Below are 26259 nucleotides of genomic sequence, written 5' to 3' on the forward strand. Positions count from 1 at the left end.
AAAAAAAAAAAAAAAAAAAAAAAAAAAAAAAAAATCCCCCCCCAAACCCCCCCCCCCCCCCACACACACACACCCACACACACACACACAAAAAAACCGGGGGTGGGGTGGGGAAGAAGATATAACAACTATACTTTCATGAAGTTGTTACAACAAGCAAACGGAAAGGACATTCTTGGGGGGGAGGGGAGAGAGGGAGGAGGGAGGGAGGTGTCGGTGATGGGCCATAATAATCATATACAGTGTATATTGACAAAATAATAATTTTACGAAAAAAAAAAAACACAAATTTATTTTTTAAAAATAAAATGAAAAACATTTCCAAATCATTGTTTTTTTCCTCACCTACTACACAGATAGATAGCTAATGTTTGCTCTTAACAGATAAGACAGAGGTTCAGAACTGAGTCTCTCATTTTTTTGGTATATTATACAATAAAATGGATATGAAACACAGCACTAACTACAAAAGACTGAATAAGTAACAGTGACAGCATGAGAATTAAAAACTAAGCCAAACTACTTGTAGTATGTGAATGCAGGTCACACCTTTGACTCTAGGTGGCACTCAGCCTCAGTATGTTGTGGGAGTATATTTGCACAGCTTAACTTTTCTACTGTGGTGTAGGAAACTGAACACATCAAAACTAAGTCTAGAAATGGGGGAGGGGGGAGTTTGAAAGCTTTTAAATTAAATAGCATATTTTTCTGTTATTTAGTCTCAAGTTAGAAACTAGAAATTGTTTAGTTAAAAACAATTCAAGAAACTGGTTGAACAGGACTGATCACACAGTGCATTTTATCAGTGGCAATGATGTTACTGGATTTTTCATTTTTACTGTGGAGACTCTATTTTGCCTTCCTCAGGCATCATGACATTTGGCTATCTAATACTGATGAGCACTTAAAATTTTTGAAAGAGAATCCTCCAATAAGCCTCAAAGTTAAGGTTTATAATACTTACAGATGAGAAAACTGATGCCCAAAGTAGTTATATGACTTGCTGAAAGTAACAATTGGACTGTCCTTGACTGGGATGAAATAATGCTTTTGTTGACCCCCCCTTTTCCAGAGTTTCTTCTGTAATATCACATTTGCCTCTTTACTCAGGAGCTCATGACAGATAAGTGAAGTAAAGAAGTTTGTCATGATAATCAGAAAATACATATTTAAAGGACAATTAATTTGTAGAAGAAATAATTCAAATGAGGTGGAATGGAATGGCTACATTTCAAAAGGGCTAAGAATCTAAGTGACGACTTGACTATTTTTTAACTTTTGAATTATTTAAAGTAACAGGCATACCAAAAAGTATAAGAAACAATATAACATGTAATTGTAATTGTACTTTGATATTTTAAAAGTCACTTTAAGTTTTACAAGATAAAAAATAAATTGGCACTGTGCTAGGAGCTTTACATGTTTTATCCTGTCAAAATCCTGCAAGAGAGGTATATAATCCCCATCTTACTGATGAGAAGACTGAGTCCAGATGATCTGCCTAAGGTCAAAAAGCCACCACCTGGAAGAGCCTGGACTAGAAGCCAAGTTGGCCTGACTTTTTTTTTTTTTTTTTTTGTCCTTTTTGAGACCGGCTGCACCGTGCTCAGCCAGTGAGTGCACGGGCCATCCCTATATAGGATCCGAACCCGCAGCGGGAGCGCTACTGCGCTCCCAGCGCCGCACTCTCCCGAGTGCGCCACGGGCTCAGCCCAAGTTGGTCTGACTTTCAACAGGCGTTTACTCTTTCTGTACCTGCCTCATTCCTTGGTGAGAAGGAATTTCTTCATTTGATTTCATCGGACACATTCGCATGAGAAAGAAACTCAATGATACAGTGAAACTGCCTGTATGTGACCTGGAGGTAAAAGAACTGAGACTTCCCTCAGAGCATGTGCTTTCTTTGTGGACTGCTGTTGCCTTCCACATCACTCAAGATGAACTCCTCCTCTATCACCACCAGCACCCAAAGAGAGTTCAGAGTGTAAAAAGTGCAACAACTTCAGGTTGGGCCAGGCAAACTTTTTACTGAAGACTGCTGAGCCTGCAGGCAGTAAACCAATATCTCTCTAACAAAACTGGGACTGAATTACCTGTAAGTCACAAGAATAAATGAAATATTGAAGGCCTGGGTTTGAGACATAAGGGACAAAGAGAAAGGGGATACATTCCCTGACCTCACACAAATTTCTCACCTTTCTTCCACTTAGGGCTTCGAGGAAGGAAAAACAGGAGGAAAGAGTGAACTCAAAGAAGGGGAAGCAATATTTCAAGGTGATTTTGGAATTCTGTCTGGGTTTCAATCCTAGCTTGCTAGGACTATGACCATGAGCACATTGTGCCTGTTTCCTCATTTGCAAACTACAAATAAAAGGCCCTACTTTCTGGGGTTGTGAGGATTAATAAGGCATGATGTACATTCAATGCAGTAAGATCGCAATAAATATTACTTATTTTTATATAAATATTACCTCTGAATCTGTGGGTGGAAGGCCAGTCCTCTAACTTAACCCTTTCTCATTTGGTTTCACCATCCAGTCTACTAAACTCTATACCCATACCATCAAGCCATCAATTTCTTGCTTCCTATTCCACCTTATTGCTTCTGGGCCCTCAAAACCTCTTACCTGGAGTATAGTACTTACAAACTTCCCATACCTTCCTGAGCCAGCTCAGACTGGCCTTCCTCTAGGAAGTCATCTCTGAGCAATACCCTCAAGAACCCAAAAGAGTGTGTGCCCCAAGTCTGTGTTCCGCAGCACATGGCCCCCTCTGTCCTTGCACTTAGCACCTGCACTATATCGTACTACCTGTCTCCTCCAGCAGAGACTGAGTTCCTTCAGGACAGGGGCTCCATCTAATTTAATGCCATATTCTCAATTCTTTGCATAGTTCTTGGCACATAGGTGGAATTCATTAAATATTCAGATGAATGAACAGATAAATAGACCTTTCTCTTCCTTTCCCATTGTCTCTACCTTCTCTCTCAGTTTTAAAAAATGTTTTTTTGCTCTGTTCCTTCCAACTCTGCACCCTTATAAATCCCTTCATTTGTCTTTTGAGATAGCAAAAGAGTAAAATTTTCCAGAGAAGAGTGTGTATGTGTAAGAGCAAGAACAGGCAGGAGGCACGGGACGGGGAGAGAAAGGAGGTGAGCATAAGGCAAAAAGGTGGTTCTATAGAAATAATTAGGAGGGCCGCCCATGGCTCACTAGGGAGAATATGGTGCTGATAACACCAAGGCCACGGGTTTGGATCCTGTATAGGGATGGCCGGTTAGCTCACTTGGGAGAGCGTGGTGCTGACAACACCAGGTCAAGGGTTAAGATCCCCTTACTGGTCATCTTTTAAGGAAGAAAAAAGAAAAAAAAAAGAAATAATTAAGGAAGGAAAATACCATTTACTGTGTGCCACTGATGGGACAGAAGCTTTGATAGTTCATGAAACTTGTGCCAAATTACCTCAAGGACTGGTTAGGAATAAGAAAAACTTGAACACTACAAAAAGGTTTAATTGTCCACTTTAATATAAATATCTCTCACAAACAGCTGAAAATGTAATAGTTAAATGCTGCCTTTTTCAGACTAGGAAGGTTACAGGAAGGAAGAAGGAATGAAGACAGCTCAGGACCAGGGATAAATGTTTTCCGCTTTTTTTTTTTTTTTTTTTTTTGTTTACATGTTTTTTATAGATCTTTCTTCTATAATACCTTTGGCTAGAGGTTAGAGTGTAATGCTAAATAGCTGTGGTACAAGCAGGCAGCCTCGTCTTGTTTCTGATCTTAGGAAGAAAGCTTTCCGTTTTCACCATTATTTATGATGTTAGCTGGGTATTTTTCATAGAAACACTTTATGGTGTTGAGGAATTTTTCATCTATGTCTTTTTTTTCTGAGAGTTTCATACCTGGTCAGGATACCTGGTCAGCTGAGGGCAGATTCCAACACAGGAGTATGTGATACCAAACCTGGTTCTTCCCACTACACCAGGCTCTTTCAACTGAGCCATGTTCACTCCAGCGAAAGGTACCTGCCAGTACTCTTCCTTCAGAGCCAGCTTCTCCTGTTTCTCTCTCAATAACAGCCAAGTATCCAGGTGGACTGGCTCATGCATTTGGCCACCAAATGTTAAACCCCTCCTAAGTGCAGGTGATGTGATTAAAGGATGAGTAAAGCACAGTCCTTCCCCTCAAGAAGCTTTTAGTCTCTAGACGGCTGCAGACATGCACAGAGGATAGCAGAGGGGTGTTGAAGAGGCTGCAGGCAGAGAGGAGGGAGCAATACCCCCAGGGATAGTGAGGCTTGGGCAGAATCTGCAGCAGTATGAGAGTATACTGAGTAGGCAAGACTGAAAACTCCAGACACAGAGAAGAGCAACATGATGGCCCAGAGGCGAGAAAGAAGCCTGGGGAGCCACCAGCATAGTTCTTACTAATGAAAATGGTTTGGCATACTGTTGTACAGGGGAGAGGTGCTTCTTCAATCCAAGGTATGGTACATTTATGCAAAACTACTTACGCTACATAATCCTGCTCATCTTCTGCCTGAAAGTGATATGTCCTATTATCTAAAATACAAAAAAGAAAAAAAGTGAAACCTTAGAAATCAGAGTACCTTCAGGCATAACACATATTTTTAAAACTTCCAGGGGCGGGGGGGAATACACAGTAAAAGTAAGATTTTAATATTATTTTAGTTTTACATAATTATGTTTTAGCAGCTGCACAGTTGACTTTGTCAATATAATTTTTCTTTTTGTTTTGTTTTTGTTTTTTAAAGATGACCGGTAAGGGGATCTCAACCCTTGGCTTGGTGTTGTCAGCACCACGCTCAGCCAGTGAGCAAACCGGCCATCCCTATATAGGATCCGAACCCGTGGCCTTGGTGTTATCAGCACCGCACTCTCCCAAGTGAGCCACGGGCCGGCCCAAATTTTTCTTAAGTGCAATAGGAATACAATAAAATAACCACAAATATCATGCAAACATCTGGCACCTCTTTTGAAAAAAAAAGTGAGAAGCGGAAAAAGTCCTATCTGATCCAAATAGATTTCAGTGACAAACTGGAGAGTACCGACGGCCAATTCAGTATTTTTTCACTTTTAATGACTTTTATTGTGTTTCCTTTAAAAAAAAAAAAAAAAAAAAAAAAAAAATCTCCTTTTCAGAAACGATTCATTCACTGTTCCCCTGTTCACTCTGAGACTGAACACACAGGGCAGCTCTGACACACAGGTATACTCTGCTCCAGATGTTGGAGCAGCACTCTGGCTCAATCAGGCTATGAGGAAGCTCAGCCTCTGCTATCCACGTAAGGAGGGGAGTGGCCTAACTTGGACACTTTGGGCAGGTGTAAATGAAAGAAGCTTTTTCTTAAAATTCAGAATTTGTAAGAATGCTTCAACATATTCAGGTCAAACTAACATTTACTGAGCACTTCCTGTATAACTGCTCCAGGATAGGTACTCACACCTCTCATCTTCCTGGGAGAGAGGGGGAGAGAGAGAGAGACAATGTGTATGTCAGAGAACATGCCATGGGTCAGAGCACCTGAGAGCCTTGGTTGAATGCTTGCTTTATTGTTCTATGACCATGTGTAAGTCATCGAACTTTTCTGAACCTCAGTTATTTCTTCTGTAAAATGGGAAACTGGTAGGGCTTTTTGGGAGGATTAGTAATAAAGTATATAAAACACCTGGCATATATTAGATGCTCTACAACTGACAACTATTATTGATAACCTACAGGTTCTCAAACCTAGGGGTTCTTGGCTTTTTGAAATCATATTATGATTCCAATTTTTCATATTTCTTTCTCAATAACCTAAGCAATCACTTGGTCATGAAAATCGTGGGGAACCTAAACTTCATATAGATGCTGCAGAATCTAGCTTAGACTCCATCTAAAGAGGCTCATGACTGATTCAGTCTTTTGGGTAAGGACTGTATTTAAGCTTCCATTCACACAACTGCATCAAAAGGATTTCAAGGAGCAGATAAGTATTTTGTGCTTCTACACAAAGATTTTGCACTTCAGCTGCTGGCCTGCCTTGCTAGGCTCTGATAGAGAAGAATACTTAGGCTTAGTGTTGCAGGATTTCAGAATAGTTGTGAGAGTCACTTCATCGGCACTGCCATCCTCTTCCTTTACAAAGAGCTGTCTCTTCAGCTACAGTGTGAGTCAGTAAGTGCACCCACAGGAACCAGCACAAGCACAGGGAGCCAGCTGCAGGAAAACCATCTCTCCCTACTCTCTATACACTGAGAATACAGGCAGTGGGTTGTGGGTAGGCGGCTCATTATGCTCTCTCATCACAAGAGAAAAGCAAACTCTGAACTGTAAAGTAGGAGAGGGATGGAATGCAGTGCCACCAATTGATGAGTTTGAAGGCAGTTCTGCTTGGAGCAAGTAAATAATTTTTCCTTTAAGAGGCTGATTTTGCAGAGATATAACTCTGGGCAAATTACTTGTACAATTATATTGGCATACCTGCATTCCCAAGTCTACATAGGTGCTTCTTCATCATAGAAGCACATCAGGTTCACCTAGGGGCTTAAAACAAACAAACAAACAATGTCTGGGCCTCACTCCAAAGTCTGTGATTTAGCAGATCTAGGACAGAAATGGAAATATACTTAGAAAAATCTCTCCAAGGGGATGAAGCTGTGTACTCACAGTCAAGCACTAGTTGAGATGAATGTACAAATCTAGATTCCATTCTATAGTTGGTCAGATCAGACACTATTATGCCCTCCCAACTGCAGGTGGGCTCAGTGCAAATTAAGGGACCTGAGGGATCTTCCTAAAGTTGTACATATAGGAATAACAAAAAACTGTTCAAGGGCTGACTCTGAGGAGACCTGCTTGGAAAAGCTGCTACTTCAATACCAAGAGAAAGGAAACGTGCAGGTGTCAGAATCCACAGTACCTGACTCAGAGAGAAAAAGGACTCACGTGATATCAGGTCAAAAGACTTCTTGTCCTCGGCATTTGGTTTCACCTGGCATGTGAGAAGGTTCAACTTAGCTGGTTGCCTGTTAGACTAGAAAAAAGAGAAAATAGCGAAGTTATGTACAGCACTACCCTCTCGCTTGCAGGTTTAGCGCTCCATGGGGCAAGCATATGGTTCACAAGGCCTGCTCAGCGATACGAGAATACATTTTTAGCAATGATGAAAACAGACATTTGGACATTGCTCCAAGTTTACTGCAAGAAGACACCAGATCTGTATATTTCTGTCCTCAAATATAAGCTGGTAAATTTGGTAATGTCTTATGTACCCCATTGAAATTCGGAATCTCATTAAAGGAGGAAATAAATTTGGATGTCCTACTAAATGTCTTTTAATTGTGCATGAATGGAACTGAGAATAACCCACCTCACTTCCAACAAAGAGTAGCATGGCCCATGAAAAATGCACCTTTCTGGAACCTACACATATCCAAGCACAAACAGCTGACACTTTCAATACTGTATCTTACTACAAAATGTAGCGGAGCTATATTTCATCTATTCATTCAAAACGACCCCAGTGATCAATTATCTTGAACCTGATGTCCCAGATATCCATAAATTTTGGTTACAATACAAAATTTACATTACTTCTCTCAAATACAAGGACAATTACTACCTGTGAGGCATTACTTAATGAGCCCCAATATCTGCAGAGAAGGAAAAATGTAAGAATTTCATATCACTTACTAGCAAATCTCTCAGTCACACATATAAAACAGACCCACTAGTGTCTAGATAGTTATGTTATCTTAGGGAGTCTTGCCACATAATCATTCCAGTCAAAACTCTTTCCTGCCTTCCTGCCTGTACTTGTCCAAGGTTATGTGCTGGCCAATGGCTGATCCCAGGATCTCTGCTTCTTGCAAGAGTGAAATTCTGAGTGCCTGGACAGTTTGGTTGAACATGAGAAGCCTGCGGAAGTAAGCAACATATCTCTTTACTTGGACCTGTATGCCTGGCTCAATTGATAGGCATGATTCTGAAAATTCCCATGCCAGGAGCATTTCCACCAGAGGAATTTAAATTTTTAGAGAAAAGAGAGGAGGACAGGTTAGAGAAAAATCACATCAGTGACCAGTCAAAGCCCCAAACAAAGAGATGGCATGATTATGATCAAGACAAATACAATGCTGCCCCTCTTTCTATATAATGGCACTGGACAATTAGTTTCTGTTCACCTTCCTGTGCTCTCTGGATCATTTTTGAGATATTTTTCCCTCTGTGATTTCCATGAGATTAGACATGGCAAACAATGCCCCTTGTCCCTTAGCTATCTGGTCCAAAGCAAACTGTCTCGGGGGAGGAAGTGAGAGACCCAAGAGATTTTGTGTTCACTGCATATACCTTTGATTTAGAAATAGAAGTAGAAGTAAAGTACAGGAAAATTTTGCCTAAGAGGAAAGAGTGCTTGGAAAAGGATACCTGTACTACAGAACTAGTCACCAAACCCAGAAGGAGCTTGTGGACCTGCAAATTTTCCTAGGAACAGACCTGAGTTTGGGTTGATAAAGGCCTCAGACTCCAAAATCAGCATCTGCAGCCACAAACCTTGGTCCAGTCCACTGTGAAAGAAACTGTTAGTCCTACATCTCATCTTTTTGGATGCTGATAAAATCGCCCAGATTTCCCATACGAATGACAATGACAAACAACTGCCTGAAAAGGTAGAGACCCCAGTTAATGGTGAGAACTCTTGTTACAGTATTATGTTCCAATTTTGGGATCCACATTTAAAGAAGGATATACAAAAGCTTAGAGAGATCAAGAAATGATTAAAGGGATGGAAAATGGAAACTTTGAAGATGAGTTAAAGGCATTACTTAGTCCAGAGGAAAGAAGGCTAGGGGGTGACTTAATAACCATTTTCAAGTATACCAAGGCTGTTATTGGGGAAGGTTGGGCAGCTGTTTTCCATTTGCACAGACGAAAAGAAATGCACTCAAACTGTAGAAAAAGATTTGGGCCAGACATAAGGAAGAACTTCCCAAGCTTAAGTTGATTATGATGAACATAGTAATAGTTATCAGATTTCTTAAGTAGAGAAATCTCTGTCTTTGAAAAATTTAAGAATTTTTAGACACTACTCACATTTGAACAGGTTAACTCAATGATTTCTTATTTTTCCCAAATCTACGTTTCTCTGGTGTTTCTGAGCAACACTACCAACGGATACAATCAAGTAATAGATATAAAATTTTAAAGAAAGGAAAAACCACTCAGCTCAGCATTAAGTGCATTCAGGCAAATTAAGTAGCATCATTCACCTCTCATTTCTAAGTATGGATTATTTCAAAGGAGTCTGCTGGAAAGCTTCTGATGATAAGAGTTTTATACAATTTTAGTCATTCCATGATTGACCCACAACTTCAATGGCTATGACATATGATATTTATTCCCTCAGAAGTCTGTCAAGTCCACTGGATCTCATCTGACACAGACACATCTTGCCTATACATAGTGTTCTTCCCCAAACTGAACTGCCAGTGAGACATTTGACAAATGACCTATCACCCCAAATGTGATTTGAGAAGCAAAAAACACAATTTTTGACTGTCTAAGCAGATGACATACCCAGTGCTGAGCCCAGGAATACCAGAAAGGGGAGTGGTATATTCAACCAAAGTCCAAGGACCAAGGCATCAGAAGCACAGAAATCACTACTGTAATAACAGTAATTCCAGATGTCTGTATAAGTTTCCAAAATCCAAAGCACTTTCTAGACATTTAGTACTAATTTATAGGTATATTGATTAAAGAAAGTATAATCTTTCCTGGGGTTTCAGCAGACTAAAATCAAAGTAAAACTAAATGACTTGCCCTGGGCTCTATCACAGTGGAATAGTTTTTTTAAAAAATGCTTTCATATTGTTTAAGAACTGGAGAGAAAAAGCGGGGAAAAAAAAAAGAAGAAAAACTCAAGAAACATCTAGTTCTTGAGTCCCTGCTACTGATTCCTATTCCACTCAGAATAAAAACTCCTGTCTGTACCATGCCCTCCGGGTACTGCATACAGGCTCTTCTGTGACTTCAGCTCCCTTAGCTGGGGAGGGGACCACTGCTCACACATTCCTGCATTCCCTCTGAGATCTCCCTGCCTCACTCCCTCACCCCCTTCAGGTCTCCCATCCATCAGGACCTCCTCAGAAGACGCAGTTCCTGGCCTGATCACCCTCCCTATGACTTCCATCATCTGACATCCTACTGTATTGTTCTTCCTGGCTCTTACCATTGCTTATTTGCTTCTTGTCTTTCTTCCCACTAAGGGACACATTTTTCTTAGTAAAATGTGCCTGGCATACAGTAGGTACTCAATGAGTATTTATCAAATGAATGACTGCATTCCAAGTACCTTACATATACTATCTCCTGTTCTGTCTGTAAGGGAAGTCTTTAAAAGCAGTTTGAACGGATCAGAGCCCCCATTCCTCTTCTGCTTCAATGCAACACAACTTGGAAAGAGAGCGATATGATTCACCTCAGGAAACAGCTGGATGCCCCGACACATGAGAACTTCTCCTCCTGAGAAGAGTAAGGGTTAGAAGTAAATAGAGCAAAAGTTCCAAAGATGAACTTTTATTTTAATATCTTCTCAGGTTGTTTGATTCTCCCTTCAGTACTTACTTTCATAATTGATGAAATGAGAAGTCAATTTAAAATTCCTACTCATTTAATCATTGACAGATATTTATTGAGCCTCTACAACATTCCAAGCACATCTGAAAAACATGGTCCATGCCATAAGCAGCTATGGGAAACAGACCTGACCATGTACCTACATGCCTGGTGCTGGGGAGCCCTGGGGCCTAAGCTCAAGAGGGTGCACCAAGGACCTAGCCAAGGCTCCAGAAAGCCTTGTTTCAATGAGGGAAGCTCTGGGTACATTCCACAAACACACGTGATGAAGATATTATCTCTCTGACATAATGCTCTGCCACCCAAAATAGAAACTGGCCATTCAGCTAGGAAAGTCACCAGAAGTGTACGTAGAAATGTATGGAAAAACAGAATGAATCAATTCTGATTAATGTTTCTGTGTCTCCTGAAAGAAAACAAACACCACACATTTGTCCTTAAACAGCTTAGTGTGCACCATGGTGCAATATTTTTGATGGAAGTGTAAAGTTGTTAGCACAGGCATATTTCTGTTAGCAGAAAACATCTGCTACTGGAATTAGTATCCAGAAATGAAATTATTTCCCCTCATCATCCTGTTGAATTGCTCTGCTTTACAAAAAAGAAGTGAACATCACTAATTACTTGGGAAATAAGCCTGACCCAGCTAGGCTGAGGCTGATGCATGGAAAGAGGTAAAAATAAACTTCTCTTTTCTTCCTATGCTAGTGCTTGGAAACAAAGCTGCTAAGACCATTATGATCACTTCAAAATTTTCATTCAGTATTTATTTAGATACCTACTATGCCCTAAGGGATACATATATTTGGCATGCAATCAATAACTGCAAAAACTGGCAAGAAATTAGGTACATGCTCAAAACCTACCACTGCAGAAAGATCTTATCTTTGAAATTTTAGCACATTAAAACTACTGGCTTTTTGGAAGGTATTTTGGTTTACTTGGGGCAAGATTACACTTTTTCTTAGTTGAATACCTAAACTCCTATATAAATTCTATTATTTAATTCTTGCAATTAACTCTATGAGCTAGATATTGTTACTGAACCCATTTCAGAGATGAAGAAACCAAGGGTCAAGAAGGTGAAGTAAACTCACCAATGTTTCACAGAAAGTAAAAGGCAAAGCTGAGATCTCAACTAATCTCCTGCTTAAAACCCTATTTCTCCATTAAAGCAAGTTCTTGGAAAACTTGCAAAGTAAGTCAAAATATCATTCATGTTTTTCCTTTTCTGGTTCTTCCTGCCCTTATATGGCCAGTTCCCTCATTTTCTCACCAAATCACTTAATATTTCTGCCGAGAAATTCCACCCATTCTTGACATGTTCAACATTCCAAAACTACTACTCTTGTGGCAACAGCTAAAGCTTCTCATCCCTTTAGTGATCCTTCAGACAGCTAGGCGAGAAATTCCACCCATTCTTGACATGTTCAACATTCCAAAATTACTACTCTTGTGGCAACAGCTAAAGCTTCTCATCCCTTTAGTGATCCTTCAGACAGCTAGGGATAGAACTAGCTGATTACCTAACTGATGTAATTCATTCTCGAGTGTGAATGACTATGAATTCCCTTAACCCTCCAAATCATTTTAACCATGGGACTAATTTCTAGTTGACTGAATGTGTGTATGTGTAAAAAAAAAAAAAAAATTGAAAATGAAGATTTCCAAGAAAATCTCTTTTTATTGTGGGAAGGAACCTGTCCATCTTACCTTTTGAGAGTATGTTCTATTCTAGAATCGACATTAAATAATTCTATGATATAAACAGAAAAAAAAAAAAAGAGCTTATCAGGGCTCCTGTTAAGAAGTGGGACTGATGTTATTGTTACTGCATCTGACAAATGTGCTAGATATTCATTAATTTAGGCATTTCCAGAAACATTTATTGAGTTCCTAACTATCTGCCAGTATACAGAGTTTGAGCCAGTACAGGAAGAATTTTTAAACTCACATTTCCTATTTAACTACAGCAGTCACTTTAATCCATGTCTTGTTACCCAACAAGAGTTCATAAACCAAAAACCTTCTGACTTAAAATGCATTAATTTGATGATAAAACATCGAAGCTATGGCCTATGTTTTCAAAGTATTCTACTTTATCCACAAAATAGGCAATGAGTGGCTCAGACAAAAACGTATAACAAGCTTATATTATCCTCACACACAAAGTGCAGTCCACTAAACTGAGTGCATCATCATTCTAACAACTGCACAGCATTTACCTGTGCCAGGTACTGTGCTAAGCGTTTTACATGTGTTTACTCATTTAATCCTCATAACCACTCTAAAGTTAAGTTCTACTATTATTACCCTCTGATATGGATTGAATTGTGTCCCCCAAGTTTTATGTATCAGAAGCTTGACACCCACTGTGACTGTTAAGAGGTTAGGAAATGTAACCTCTTATGGTAATTAAAAGATGGGGACTTGAAGAGGTGATTAGACTGGGAGGACCATGCCCTAATGAATGTATTAATAATGGTGGTCATGGGTGTGGTTCTGAGGACTTTAAAGGGAGAGCACATGAGAGTCTCTCTCTCTGCTCTGCCGTTATCACCATGTGACACCCTGCATTGCTGTAGAGTCACCTCATCACATCAGATGTGTTCCCTGGACTGTGGATTTCTCAGTCTCCAAAAATGTAAGCAATAAATTTTGTTTTCTTACAAATTACTCAGTTTCAGGTATGCTGTTATAAGCAACAGAAACTGACTAACACATCCTCTATTTGACAGATGAAGAAACCAAGGCACAAAAAAGTTAAGTAACTTTGCCTTAAGTTCACAACTAGCAATAGCAGAATATCAGGCAAAAGTAAAACATTTTTAAGAAATCCATAATTCCTTGCCTTGGGGATGGTGGGTGGGGGGCAGGATGAAAACTGACTGATTTTAGACTGGAGGCCCTTTCGTTTTATATCTTCAAATTTGTAAAATCAGGACTTTCTTTAGTATTGTTAACCCTTAAGCACCATTCACATATACTGTGGAATATACTATGAAGCATATATACTTCACAGGGCCTGGTTTTCCAAAGCTTTGCAGTTTCAAATATTGACCTTGCAAGGACAGGAAATTTTCCTCAGGCTGGAAGTCTCTGGTGTAAAATAAAGGTTTGTGGCACAGCAGGTTGCTGGCTCAAAGACAGACTAGTTACTGATTGTTATGTAAAGATACTGAGAAATTGCAAAAAGAAGGAATGTTTGCTAAGATCAAGCTTGTGTTGATAAGATCACTTAATTGTCTACTGGAATGTCATCTGGCTTGTTTCACTGAAAGTTACCAGCCTATACTGTTAAACTATAACCCCACCTATGTCTCTTCCTGTGACTTCCTGGTCTGGAAAATAAATGCAGGAAGAGAACCCCAATTTGGGGTTAATTTCCCGAGGAAGAGTTGCCTCTTGCTGGAGGGTCCCAGGGAAGTTAACCACTTCAGGGCTTCTCACTGCTCAGAAGAGATGGGCTTTGAGTAATCCTTTGCATTTCCGTCACCCAGGGGAAATAGGGTGACAAATCGGGGCGGGGGGGGGGCGCGCGAAGCAACACAAAGCAACAATATACTGCAACCAAATTGCCACACTTTCTGAATTTATGGGCTCTAAGTTAATGAGGTTTTACTGTACTCCTCCTTCTACTATAATTACAGAGTCACACTGGAAGCACTATTTCAGACCTCCAAAGCAAAGTTTAAAAACCTCAACCCTCACAAGCTGTGAAGCCTGTAGTTTTGATCTCTAACCTCTTTTATATTTTAGTTATTCAATTTCATACTCCCTTTTTCATTTACGAAACAAATTCCTAGCAGGAGTTTCCTTCAATCTCTGTTCAACATGAAAGCAGGAGAGATTTATCTGGCAAGTCCTCAAATCCTAGGCAGCACCAGCACCGTGACACCTTTGTTACTTCAGACGGCTTGCTGAAGGAAAAAAATCAAGGCTGTGATGCTGTTGTTCTCTCAAGCCCAAATGAGTGATTGCTACAAAATACCTGGCTTTAACGGAGCTACACTTTGGGAACTGAGGCTCCTTGCCAGTTTAGAATGTCCTGAGCAATGCAATATTCTGTTAACTTAGAAAAGCAATTTATTCATACTATAAGGTGCATGGTAGAATGGAGAAAAAACAATTTTTGAGGCAATCAGACCTGGGTTTGAATCTAGGCCCATGCACGCACTGATAGACCAATGAGTAAGTATAGTAGTCCCTTGTTATCTTTCAGGGGATATATTCTGAGATCCCCAGTGGATGTCTGAAATCTTGGATGGTATCAAACCCTATATATACTATGCTTTTTTCCCATACAGTCATGTGCCATATAATGATGTTTCAGTTAATGATGGAACACATATATAACAGTAGTCGGAACAACAGGCTATACCATGCAGGTCTGTGTAAGTATACTCTATGATGTTTGTACAGTGATGTAATCACCTAATGACACATTTCTTAGAATGTTTCCCTGTTGTTAAGTGATGCATGACTGTACATACATACCTATGATAAAGTTTAACTTACAAATTAGGCACAGTAAGAGTTTAACAGCAATAACTAATAGAACAATTATAACAACATACTGTAATAAGAGTTACATGAATATGGTCTCTCAAAATATCTTATTGTACCGTACTCACCTATTTTTGGGCCACAGTTGACCACAGGTGACTGAAAAGGGGGGTCTACTGTACCTTTGCCCTTCCGAGTCTCAACTCTTTTCACCATGAAGAGGAAAAATAATGCCACCTTTGCTGTGATAATGAACTACAGTAATGTATGACAAGTGTCCAGAGTTCAACTTCTAAGTGGGAGGCAGCACAAGCTCTGGAATTCAGCTTCTTGGGTTCAAATCTGGTTCCAACACTTAATGGTTATGAGACTTTCGGAAGTAACAGCTACTCCCCCGTAAGGGTATTATGAAAGTTAAAAGGGAAAACACATGCAAAGTGCCTGGCATGTAGTGAGTGCTCAATAAATGTCAGCCACTATTTTTGTAATTACTAATTACTTCCCAAATCTGTCCTGCGATGGCGTCCACATAGCTGAAACATAAAATTCTACTGTTCTAGATTTCCCTTTAGTTAAGGCTGTATTCCTTGTTAAAATGCAACCACCTCTGGGAGAGTTATCCATTAAGTCACCAAGGTTCAAATAGGATACCAGATCCTGTCTAACATGAAGGTTAGAGAGGAGTAAACTGAATGGGCAAGGGCCATGGGCAGTGTGAAGGGAACAGAGGACAGCTTCAGTCAGGGATGATCCCCTGGCAAATGTGAAGACGCAGAGCTTGCAAATGGAGTGAGCAGACTCCAGGCAGAAAAAAGAGAACCAGATGGAGGTTTAAAGGACCCAGTTACTCTGGGGACCTAGGATACTGAGACCTGCCCATTGCTCTGATTTTACTGCTTCATCTATTAAAAGGGTACTCAACTAGAATACAAAAGAAAATAGTGATAATTAGACTTCAAAAATTGGCCACGTTCTGACTGAGCCAGTTCAAAAACTTTACAAACATTGGGGCAATTTGGCTGCAGATTTCGGTTATACCCTCGCCCCATTTCTTGTCTCTCCAAAACACTGGCAAACAACGTGGGAGGGTCTCAGTGGTTCTCCACTCTGGATGAACATGAGAATCATCTGGGAAGCAACACTTGGGCTTCATTTCCAGATTCAGTTAAACTGGAACCTTTGGGGGTGGAACCAGATGATTCTCATGTGCCATGAGGGATGAGAATCACTAGATTCCTCCAGCCAATTGCAGCCTCTTCCAATCGCTTGTAATGGTTCATTCAGATGCAAGTGATGAGGGTTTTCATCTGAAATCAACTCTATATTGATGGTGTTAATATGTAATCTTGGGATTCAATTAACGTAAAGGGAGACCCTTTGCCTGGATTCAAATACAGTAAAAATCCCTGATGAATATATTACTTAGAAGAATAAACAATCTGTAAGATGTAAGCAGATATATTTCTAAACTTACACTTTATAAAACTTGAATTTGGGAAGCCCTCTACTAAACATTAATGTCCTCAGTTCTGCATCTACAATGTGGCAGAAGCTTACAAAGATATACCACAATGGGGCCGGCCCGGTGGCGCACTGCTACAGTGCGCCGCTTGGGAAGTGCGGCGGCGCTCCCGCCGAGGGTTCGGATCCCACATACAGACCGGTTCCCGCTCACTGGCTGAGCGAGGTGCAGGGAGCAACACCGAGGGTTGCGATCCTGTTGCCGGTCCCGGGCCGGTACGGGCGCGACACTGAGGGTTGCGATCCATTGTTGGTCATGAAAAAAGACAAAAAGGAAAAAAAAAAAAAAAGATATACCACAGTGACCCTCAGTTTTGGAAACAGTGCTGCCTATTTCATATGTCCAAATAGCGTTACCTGTACTGGAACAACTGCATTTCTGCCAGTGAATATGACCATGGAGAAAGTTCAACACCAGTGCCTTTGGACCTGTGGCTGCATTTGGAACCTGATTCATGAAAGTCAACTCTGGTCTTTAGTTTTTTGAAAAAAAGGAGGTGGAGGTTCTTTCTTATCAAAAGGGCAGCAGGGTGAGGAGCTGACTGACAAAGGAAGGAAAAATGGCACTACCTGAAGCTGATGAAATAAATATAAAACAGGATTATTATTCAAATAGGGGAGGAGCAATTCAAATAGGAAATTAAAATAATATCGGTTCAGGAAATAATACTAGTTCAAGTTCATCCTTTACTTTTGTCTTTTTGGTATCTAGAATATACAGATAACAATAGCTTTCAAAGTGTCTTATTTAAAACCTCCAAACTTCAAAGAGGGTAAGAAAAGTGTTATCATTTCTATACATATTGGCTTCTCTTAGGTTCCTTGAACACACTGCCCAGCCTCAAGATTTTAGACTATTCCCTCTATTGGGATTGCTCCTCACTTAGCTTTATTGCTAAGTGCTCAGAAAAGCCTTCCCTGACCACACTAAAGTAGCTACCAGTCTATTTTCTATCACACCATCCTGGTCACTTCTTTTATAGCATTTATTCTTTGTTTACCCCAAGTTCCAGGAGGGCAGGGGCCACTAATTGATTACTAGCCCAGTACCTGGCTTAGAAAGGAATCAATAAAAATTTAAATGAGCAAATTACAAGAGTACTTCACAAAGTTTATAGAAAAATTCACATTCTTTTAATTCTGTTTGTCCAAGAACTTTGTGAAGTACCCTCATATGCCCATTCTACATCTGAGAAAACCAAGGCTCCAAAGGCTTAAGTAATTTATCGACAGTCCTACAGCTTTTTTGGAGGTTTAAGCCCGGGTCTAACTAGCTCCAAAGTTTGCCCTCTTACAGTTCACAGTGCTGCTCTGTTATCTGTTGGAGGAAATGAGGATATTTTCTCCTCCTAGAGACAATGGAGACAAAGACATGAAGTGAGGGGGAGTCCAGAATAGCCTCAGAATGCCTTAAAGGCCAACCACAGAAACAAGGTTATTAAACGCATTGCAAGGAAAGGAGCAATTCATTTTGCAGGTCTCTTTGTGCTTCCTGAATGTACTTTAGTGTGTCTTTTAAAGGCTCGACAATAATGTTATCATGGCTCAGGGCAGAACTGGAAAACAATAGTCCTTGGGAAATGTCTAGGGAAATGTCCAGGGATTCAGAGAGACCAAGAACAGGGAGATGCGCATCAAATTCTTGCCTTAGTGAAACGCCCTGGGAATTGACAGAGTTGCTGTTAACCCCTAATATGCAGAAATTAAATTTTCTATGAGAAAATAGGCACCCCCCAAATAGCTTTGTAAAGTATATTGAGGAGTAAAGGAAATAGCAATACAAAAGAATTCCAATAAACCAGTTTAAGATGGAGGTAATAATAACAATAGCTGATGTTTACTGAGCACTAACTTTGCACCCCATCCTGTTCTAATTGCTTATAATCAATGAACTCCTCTAATCTTTACAACCACCTATGAATTAGGAGCTATTAATAACCCCATTTTATTTATTTATTTATTTATTTATTTATTTATTTATTTATTTATTTATTTATTTATTTATTTATTTATTTATTTATTTATTTATTTATTTATTTATTTATTTATTTATTTATTTATTTATTTATTTATTTATTTATTTATTTATTTATTTATTTATTTATTTATTTATTTATTTATTTATTTATTTATTTATTTATTTATTTATTTATTTATTTATTTATTTATTTATTTATTTATTTATTTATTTATTTATTTATTTATTTATTTATTTATTTATTTATTTATTTATTTATTTATTTATTTATTTATTTATTTATTTATTTATTTATTTATTTATTTATTTATTTATTTATTTATTTATTTATTTATTTATTTATTTATTTATTTATTTATTTATTTATTTATTTATTTATTTATTATTATTATTTTTTTCCTTTTTTTGTGACCGGCAATGGATCGCAACCCTCAGTGTCGCGCCCGTACCGGCCCGGGACCGGCAACGNCCTTTTTTTGTGACCGGCAATGGATCGCAACCCTCAGTGTCGCGCCCGTACTGGCCCGGGACCGGCAACGGGATCGCAACCCTCGGTGTTGCTCCCTGCACTTCGCTCAGCCAGTGAGCGGGAACCAGTCTGTATGTGGGATCCGAACCCTCGGCGGGAGCGCCGCCGCACTTCCCAAGCAGCACACTGTAGCAGTGCGCCACCGGGCCGGCCCATAACCCCATTTTATTTAGATGGAAAAATCCTCACTAGAGATTCGGTGTCAGAACTGGAATTCAAACCCAGGCAATCTCCAGGGTTCTGGATGTTGTGATTCCACCTCAGCTCACTGAGACGATAATAACTATTAAGCTTAAGGAATACTTACTGTGGCCCTGGCTCTATAAAGTTTTAAATACATCATTTTAATTACTTCTCACAACACTGAAAGAAAGGTACTATGATCCCATTTTACAAATGAGGAGTACAACTTAAGTGGCTTAATAAAAGGCACATACAGCAAGAAGCTGAATGGGCACTTAATGGCAGGTGGACTCACACATCATCTAAAGAGGCTCCACCTGCTGTAGTCCAGCTGGATTCCCAACCTGTTTAGTAAAACACCAAACCTTCTTGGTGGACTTCTGCTTGATATTAAAAGTACTTTTAGTGTTGGATGATTGAAAAAAAGGAAACTGTGAATTTAATAACTGTTATGGTGTTAATTATAAGGGCATCTGCAGGCATTAGAAAAATGTAAGATATTAGGCAATCTTCAAATTCAAATTTAAATTCCTAGAACCTTTGTAATACCTTCATAACCAGTACTTCCCCTTCTCCTTCCCAGAATCCCTTACTACCTTCTCTACCCTAAAATCCGGTGATTGATTCGAAGACAAGGTAAGGAGTTTCATTCCAAAGAACTATTATTCATGAAACTTTCAAAGACCTAACAATAATCTGCCAATCTCAGAAAATGCCTATGATATAGTAGAAAGAGCATAGGCTTTGGGATTTGAAAACTGGTCCAGCTGCTTACAAACTACATGACCCTGGGCATGGAAATTAATCTAAGTCTCATCTATAAAACACAGTTTCTAAAAGTATTCATCGTTTACTAACTACACATCAGGCAACGTGCTAGATATTGGGAATTCAAAGATGAGTAAGAGATGGAACTTACTCCCTAGGAACTTCCAGACCCGTGAGAAATGAAGATAGTGACACCTATCTTGTAGGGCTGTCTTGAAGATTAAGTGCAGGGCACACGCTAAATGCTCAATAAATGGTAGCTCTCTTTTTTTAACTCATTATTTGAACAGTATGTGACATTGAGGTTAATACATTCAGGGAGTCAGGGTTTTCAAAGAGCACAGTTTCTTATACTTTTGAACTTAATTTTCAACATTATTTCAATAAAGTAATACTTCAATTGTAATTCTTATTTTTCTCTTTTGTAATTTGTTTTATTATATTTATTTATACTATAATGCTTTTAGTTTAAAAAAAGGAAAAGCAAAAAATTCAAAGGCATAGAAATCTATAATGGTGTAATGGCTTAATGTAACCTTCTTTATAATTAAGTTTTGAGGCTAAGATGTTTGCTGTAGGTTTGTCAGAACTGTTGTTTTGAAATGAAAGCACCTTATTAGTGTGTTTAGAACCAACTAGATAGTCCATAGTTGAAAGCTACTAACATTAATATGTCCTACTGTAATAGCAAATTTAGAGATTCCCACTGAATTTGGTTTTCACAGTACTGCATTACTTTGAATAGTAAATTTTAAAAATGTGTGTCTGAACAGATACATGAAAAGCAATAAATTCGTGGATGAAGTCTTCTGGGGATGGGCTGCGAATCTTTCAGGTGTACACAGAAATGTATTTCTCCCTAGAATAGTAAGTTGGAGAGATGAACGGCCCCTGGAACAGATCTTGTACAGGTAATCAAGCCAACAGACACTGTACCATTAATCTAAATGCATACTTGGCCCTCTCCTGAATCACTGTGAAAAAGAACAATTTGCAAAGGTGACAAATACTGAGGCCCTTCACGCCAGAGGAATTTTCATGTGTAAAGGGGTTCCAAAGGCCCCAAGTTTTCTGACAACAAAGGCTCTTTTCCCACTCTTTCAAAAACCACTGAATCCCTTTTCTGTTTTCCCAGGAAACTGATGATTTTCAACCTAATTCTAAGTAATCAATGGTGTTTGCAAAGTCAGGAAAAGCCAGCTAAAAGACCTTTTTGTGGGGCAGGAATGTATTTACAAGTGATGTAATTTAACTGGCAGCAAAAACATCCGGCTGAAAGCCAATGAAAAGTGGGAGCAGAACAACACAAATCAGTGTGAGGGAATCAGAAGTTAGGGGGAGGAACCCATTTTCCCCTGGGCTGCTCTGAGGGCAGGAGAGTTCTGACAAAAGGGGCTGCATGTCAATAGATTTCATTATCCTCAACAATATCCAATGAGCTAACAGTAATAGCAATAACGACTATTAACTGAGTGCCCACACTTGGCTTGTTATCTCACTTAATTTTGTATAATCTTTATGAGTCAAATACTTGTCTCAAAGTCACATACTAAATGGCAAAGCTGGGATTCAGACCCAAATCTGACAGATGCCACAGTCCATTCTCTTAGTTAAACAATGTAGCCAATGTGATATCTGTTGTTAGAGCCTTAAGAATGCATATAAACAGTTGGTTTGGCCACAGTAATGTGTTTTGGCAGGAAAGAAAAGGGAGGGAAAAGAGGACTTTTATTTTTTATTTTTAGCAAATTGCCCAAGGTCATATTAACTAGTAAGCAGTGCCACTGATTCACTTCAACTACGTGATCCCCATCACACTGCACTGCCTTCCACAGCAGATTCCTAACAAAAGCAAATAGAACACAAGGCCTTTATATAACTGGTCAAAATGCCTACTGAAGATTGTTATAGCCAAACAAATCCAAGGGAACAGCTCTCTAGCAGAAGATAAGAGTTAGGGGACACACAGTAAAAAAACAAAACAAAAACAACAACAAAAAACAAACAAAAACACCTCATAATCTATATAGACAAATGGTCAGAAGTTTCAATCTAGTATACACAGGTAATTGTATAAGGAATTAAATATGAGCAGGTCAAAAGTATCTTATTTTCTACCCATGTATCTTTGAAGCCTCGACCAGCACATGGCAGGTGGAAGCTTAATAAAGATTGCTGAATAAATAAATAATTGTTAGCCTCAATGATGATTACTAATTGACCCAAGTCTGTGGGCAGAATTTCTGACAGGAGATGGATAGCTAGTCACAACATGATAAGTTAAAAATCTCAGCTGGGGTGTCTAAAGGAAACTGAAGACCTCTGAGGAATCACCACAAGGATTCTGAGGGGGCAAGGGACAGAGACAATGCAACTGCTCAAGTTTCATAAAGAACAGCAATGTTTAAGATGCATGCAATCATCTACCAAGAAGGACTCGGCCACAAGTATGAACTAAGCGCCTTCTGTGTGTCAAGTTCTGTGTAAGGGGCTGAAGACAGAAAGACAAACAGGACCAGATAAGCGCCCATGTGTAGTCTACACTAAGATTAGGGATTCTGCAGGAAGAGAGATACAAGGGCCACATGAACTAACATCAGACACACCCAAGTCTGAACTTCTGACTCTGCCAGTTACTAGCCAAGTTATATCTTTGTGCTTCAGTTTTTTCATCTGTAAAATGAAGGTTATAATACGACATGGGTTGTTGGGAGGATCAAATGAAATAAATTTTTTTTTTCCTTTTTGTCTTTTTTCGTGACCGGTAACGGATCGCAACCCTCAGTGTCGCACCCATACCGGACCGGGACCGGCAACGGGATCGCAACCCTCGGTGTTGCTCCTGCACCTCGCTCAGCCAGTGAGCGGCCTGTCTGTATGTGGGATCTGAACCCTCGGCGGGAGCGCTGCCGTGCTCCCAAGCGGCGCACTGTAGCAGTGCACCACCAGGCCGGCCCCAAGTGAAATAAATTTTATGAAGGTAAGTGGTACTACCCCTCTTCCTTGATAAAGAGAAATCTAAACTCAGCTGTGAGTGATGAAAATTGCCAATGTAATAAATGCACATCCCTCATTTCTACTATCCTGGTAGCAATTAACTGCTTATCATAACTCAAGGACATCACTTGGCACAGGATACTACAAGCGATTTAACAATGAGCTTTTTCTCCAAACTGAGATTACTAGGTTATATTGCATGCACATTTTGAAAGACTCTTGGTATATTTACTTTGCCATTTCTATTCCTGCTTGCGTTTTACATTATAATCTTTGCATCTTCAAGAATTAAAAATAATTTTCTACTAGTTTTAAAAGGGCAAAAATAGCAATTACTTATTTTAGTGGGCTTTCTTTGACAAGCAGTAGCACTGAACACTTTTACCAGAGCCGGCAAGGAGGATACAGCATGCATCAGAGCCGTATATTAGATTGTTTCCTACATTACTTTTTCATGCAAAGAACATCCTGTCATCTTCGTAATTCAGAAAAATAGGTTTTTCAGAACAATAACCAATAATATTTCCCAAAAGATAAGATTATAAACAATACCTGATTCAGTTTGAGGGAGCAAAAAAAAAGTTTCTGGTGGAACCACAGAATGATGCAGGCCACCACGGAACAAGATAAAACCAATTATTTTGTAAAGAATATCCTAAATCATCTGACCCACATACATATATTAAAGATACTCTGGTGAAATTTTACTGCTGGTTACATCACTTTGTTTGCTTCTGGCCCACGAGGCCAGAATCTTAACAAATGGGTAGGTGCACTTACTGTGGCATGGGAGATGGTCAGAATCCCATTCTTAATGGCGCACTTCCTTCTCTGCCATACTTTCCGGATCCTAAGGAGCAAGTTGAACACAACTAGATATAGTATCTGATTCACTTGGGGGTATACAGCTGTATAATGTAACACATAAAAATAATTATTAAAAAAAAAAACCCAAACCAACCCCCACCCCCTCAAAAACGGAAAATTCTGGTTGTCTTTTATTATCCCAGATTAAAGGTAATTCAGAAAAGTAGGCATGTACAAGGATGCTCCTTATAGCACTGTTTTTGATAATGAAAATGAGACAGAAACAACAGAAATCTAACAGCAGGAGAATGAATGAACTTTAGTTACCACATTGATAAAAGAACTCCTCTCTGGAAAAGGGGCCCAGACCTGTATTAGGAGTGGTGCTAATAAGGAGTTTTTAACCATATCTGTGAATCTTTTACAAGAAGGCTGTATTAACCAATTACTTCTGTACTTAATAATAGATTTTTTTTAAATTAAGAAGGTAACTCAAGAGGTCTGCTATGCCATGTGGGGATGGGGCCGCCCCAGGATACAGAAAAAGTAGGTTAGGGTCCAGGGCTCAATCAAAATGAGAATATATCATCCTCATTTTTAGTAACTTCTACACCTCCCCTTTAGGGGTCTTTGAGAGCCAAAACAATGTCACAGAGCCCCTCAAAGAGAACTGTTCATGATTTAAGTGGTACATTGTGGCCAAACCATTCAAAAGTACATAGTTGTGATATACACTTTAAAAAATTTGATTTGATGATACAGAAGGATGGAAAAAGCCAAACAGAACTAATTTCAACTTGGAAGAGTTTGTTTTGGTGAAACTCCAGGTACAGACAAGAGACTCCATGTGTGGCAGATCTGCACATGTGCAGGCAGGTATAAAAGCACTAGTTGAGACCACTTCCATCAGGTAAATAAAAATAGGCAGGGAATAGTAATTCCCTAGGTTGGGAGAAGGCTTTCCAGGCCTTCTGTTGCCACGGAAACAAATGACATTAAAGGAGATCACTGTAGCTTTCCCAGAAATTTACAATTTCATCTTGACTTTTTCTTCTCCTTTTAAAATTAGTCCTGTAAGAAAACTGCCACTACCCAAATTTAAAACCAGCTCTAAACGCAGATAATATTGTCTTCTTGCATATGTAACTACTAAAAGCATCATTTATTTCAAAGCTTCACAGAGGGAAATAACAATTTGAAACCATCTGACCAAATGCAAATTGAACACCCTTGTGCTCAAAATGCTAGTCTCCTCTGGAGATGAAACAGAGTAGGGCTAGGCCTGTGAACCAAACTGACTCTTCCCTGCTGAGGACACTTTGTTACTTTTCCACTGTTCAGTCATGAGACCCCCAGGGCAAGTGATTACCCCATAGTCCCCCTGATAAAATAGACTGAGATAAGAGAGGAGACAGATATTCTCTGAGGTGCAAAACCCCTCCTCCCCCAAGGCTTGTTTACTGTAATTGTAAAAATTAAGTTACAGATTAACCTTAAGACCCCTCTAGGAATTCCCACCTGTGCATAAAGCTTCAAGGTGACTGTTACAATGACTCTCCTAGGGTGACAATGATGAACACCACCACAATACTGGACCTATTGAGCATGCACCCATGACGCAACCAGGAAGATCAGAATGGACTACCTCCAGTGACACTGGCCTGTACCCCTTAACTCTTTCCCTATAAAAGAAAGACCCTGGACAGCTCCCCTTGGGAGGCTAGCTTTACTGTCACTACTCCCCTTATGCATATAAGTCTGTCTCTTCTTTTAATAAAGCATTGCTTGCTTTGACTGCTGGGTACATTGTTCATTTTTATGACTTTGGAATCCAAGATCCTAATTTAGTTACTGGTGAAAATGGAAAGCTTTGGGCACCAGAGAAGACTCTAGTTGCAAGAGGCAAGTAGCCACTGGGACTATTTTGCTCCCACATCTCTGCTGCTGGTAATTCTCGCTGGTGAAAATGGAAAGCTTTGGGCACCAGAGAAGACTCTAGCTGCAAGAGGCAAGTAGCCACTGGGACTATTTTGCTCCCACATCTCTGCTGCTGGTAATTCTCTCCTGGAGTCCCTGGCTTAAATTCTGAGAAGGCAATGCTTTATTCTCTTTTACTCCCCGCCCCCCCATCCTTTCTTCCTCTTTAAAGTGACTGCCGGACAACTACAGCTTCAACTCCTCTCAACCTGTGAGAAGCTGCTTCCTCTGGCCAGCAGCAGCTTGTCCTGATGAGTAACAAGCAGAGGTGGGAAGGCCAGTCCTTCACCATGAAGATCTTGCTTGAGCAGGTTCCCCCAGACAGGGGATTCATTCCCACGCCACGCAGTG

At 39.6% G+C, this 26259-nt stretch overlaps 1 protein-coding gene across 1 annotated transcript in view; it reads right to left on the minus strand.

Moving 5' to 3' along the window:
- Positions 1 to 26259, minus strand: part of ASAP1 (ArfGAP with SH3 domain, ankyrin repeat and PH domain 1) — a 105973-nt gene that overhangs the window by 67609 nt on the left and 12105 nt on the right. The window contains exons 5-7 of the mRNA XM_008587499.1: positions 23905 to 23974; positions 6950 to 7037; positions 4515 to 4563 (exon numbers count right to left, since the gene is read on the minus strand). Coding sequence (XP_008585721.1) covers positions 4515 to 4563; positions 6950 to 7037; positions 23905 to 23974 — 207 coding nt within the window. The remainder of the gene's footprint in view (positions 1 to 4514; positions 4564 to 6949; positions 7038 to 23904; positions 23975 to 26259) is intronic.

Source organism: Galeopterus variegatus, unplaced genomic scaffold (genome assembly GCF_000696425.1).
Source record: "Galeopterus variegatus unplaced genomic scaffold, G_variegatus-3.0.2 Scaffold4406, whole genome shotgun sequence".
NCBI lineage: Eukaryota > Metazoa > Chordata > Mammalia > Dermoptera > Cynocephalidae > Galeopterus > Galeopterus variegatus.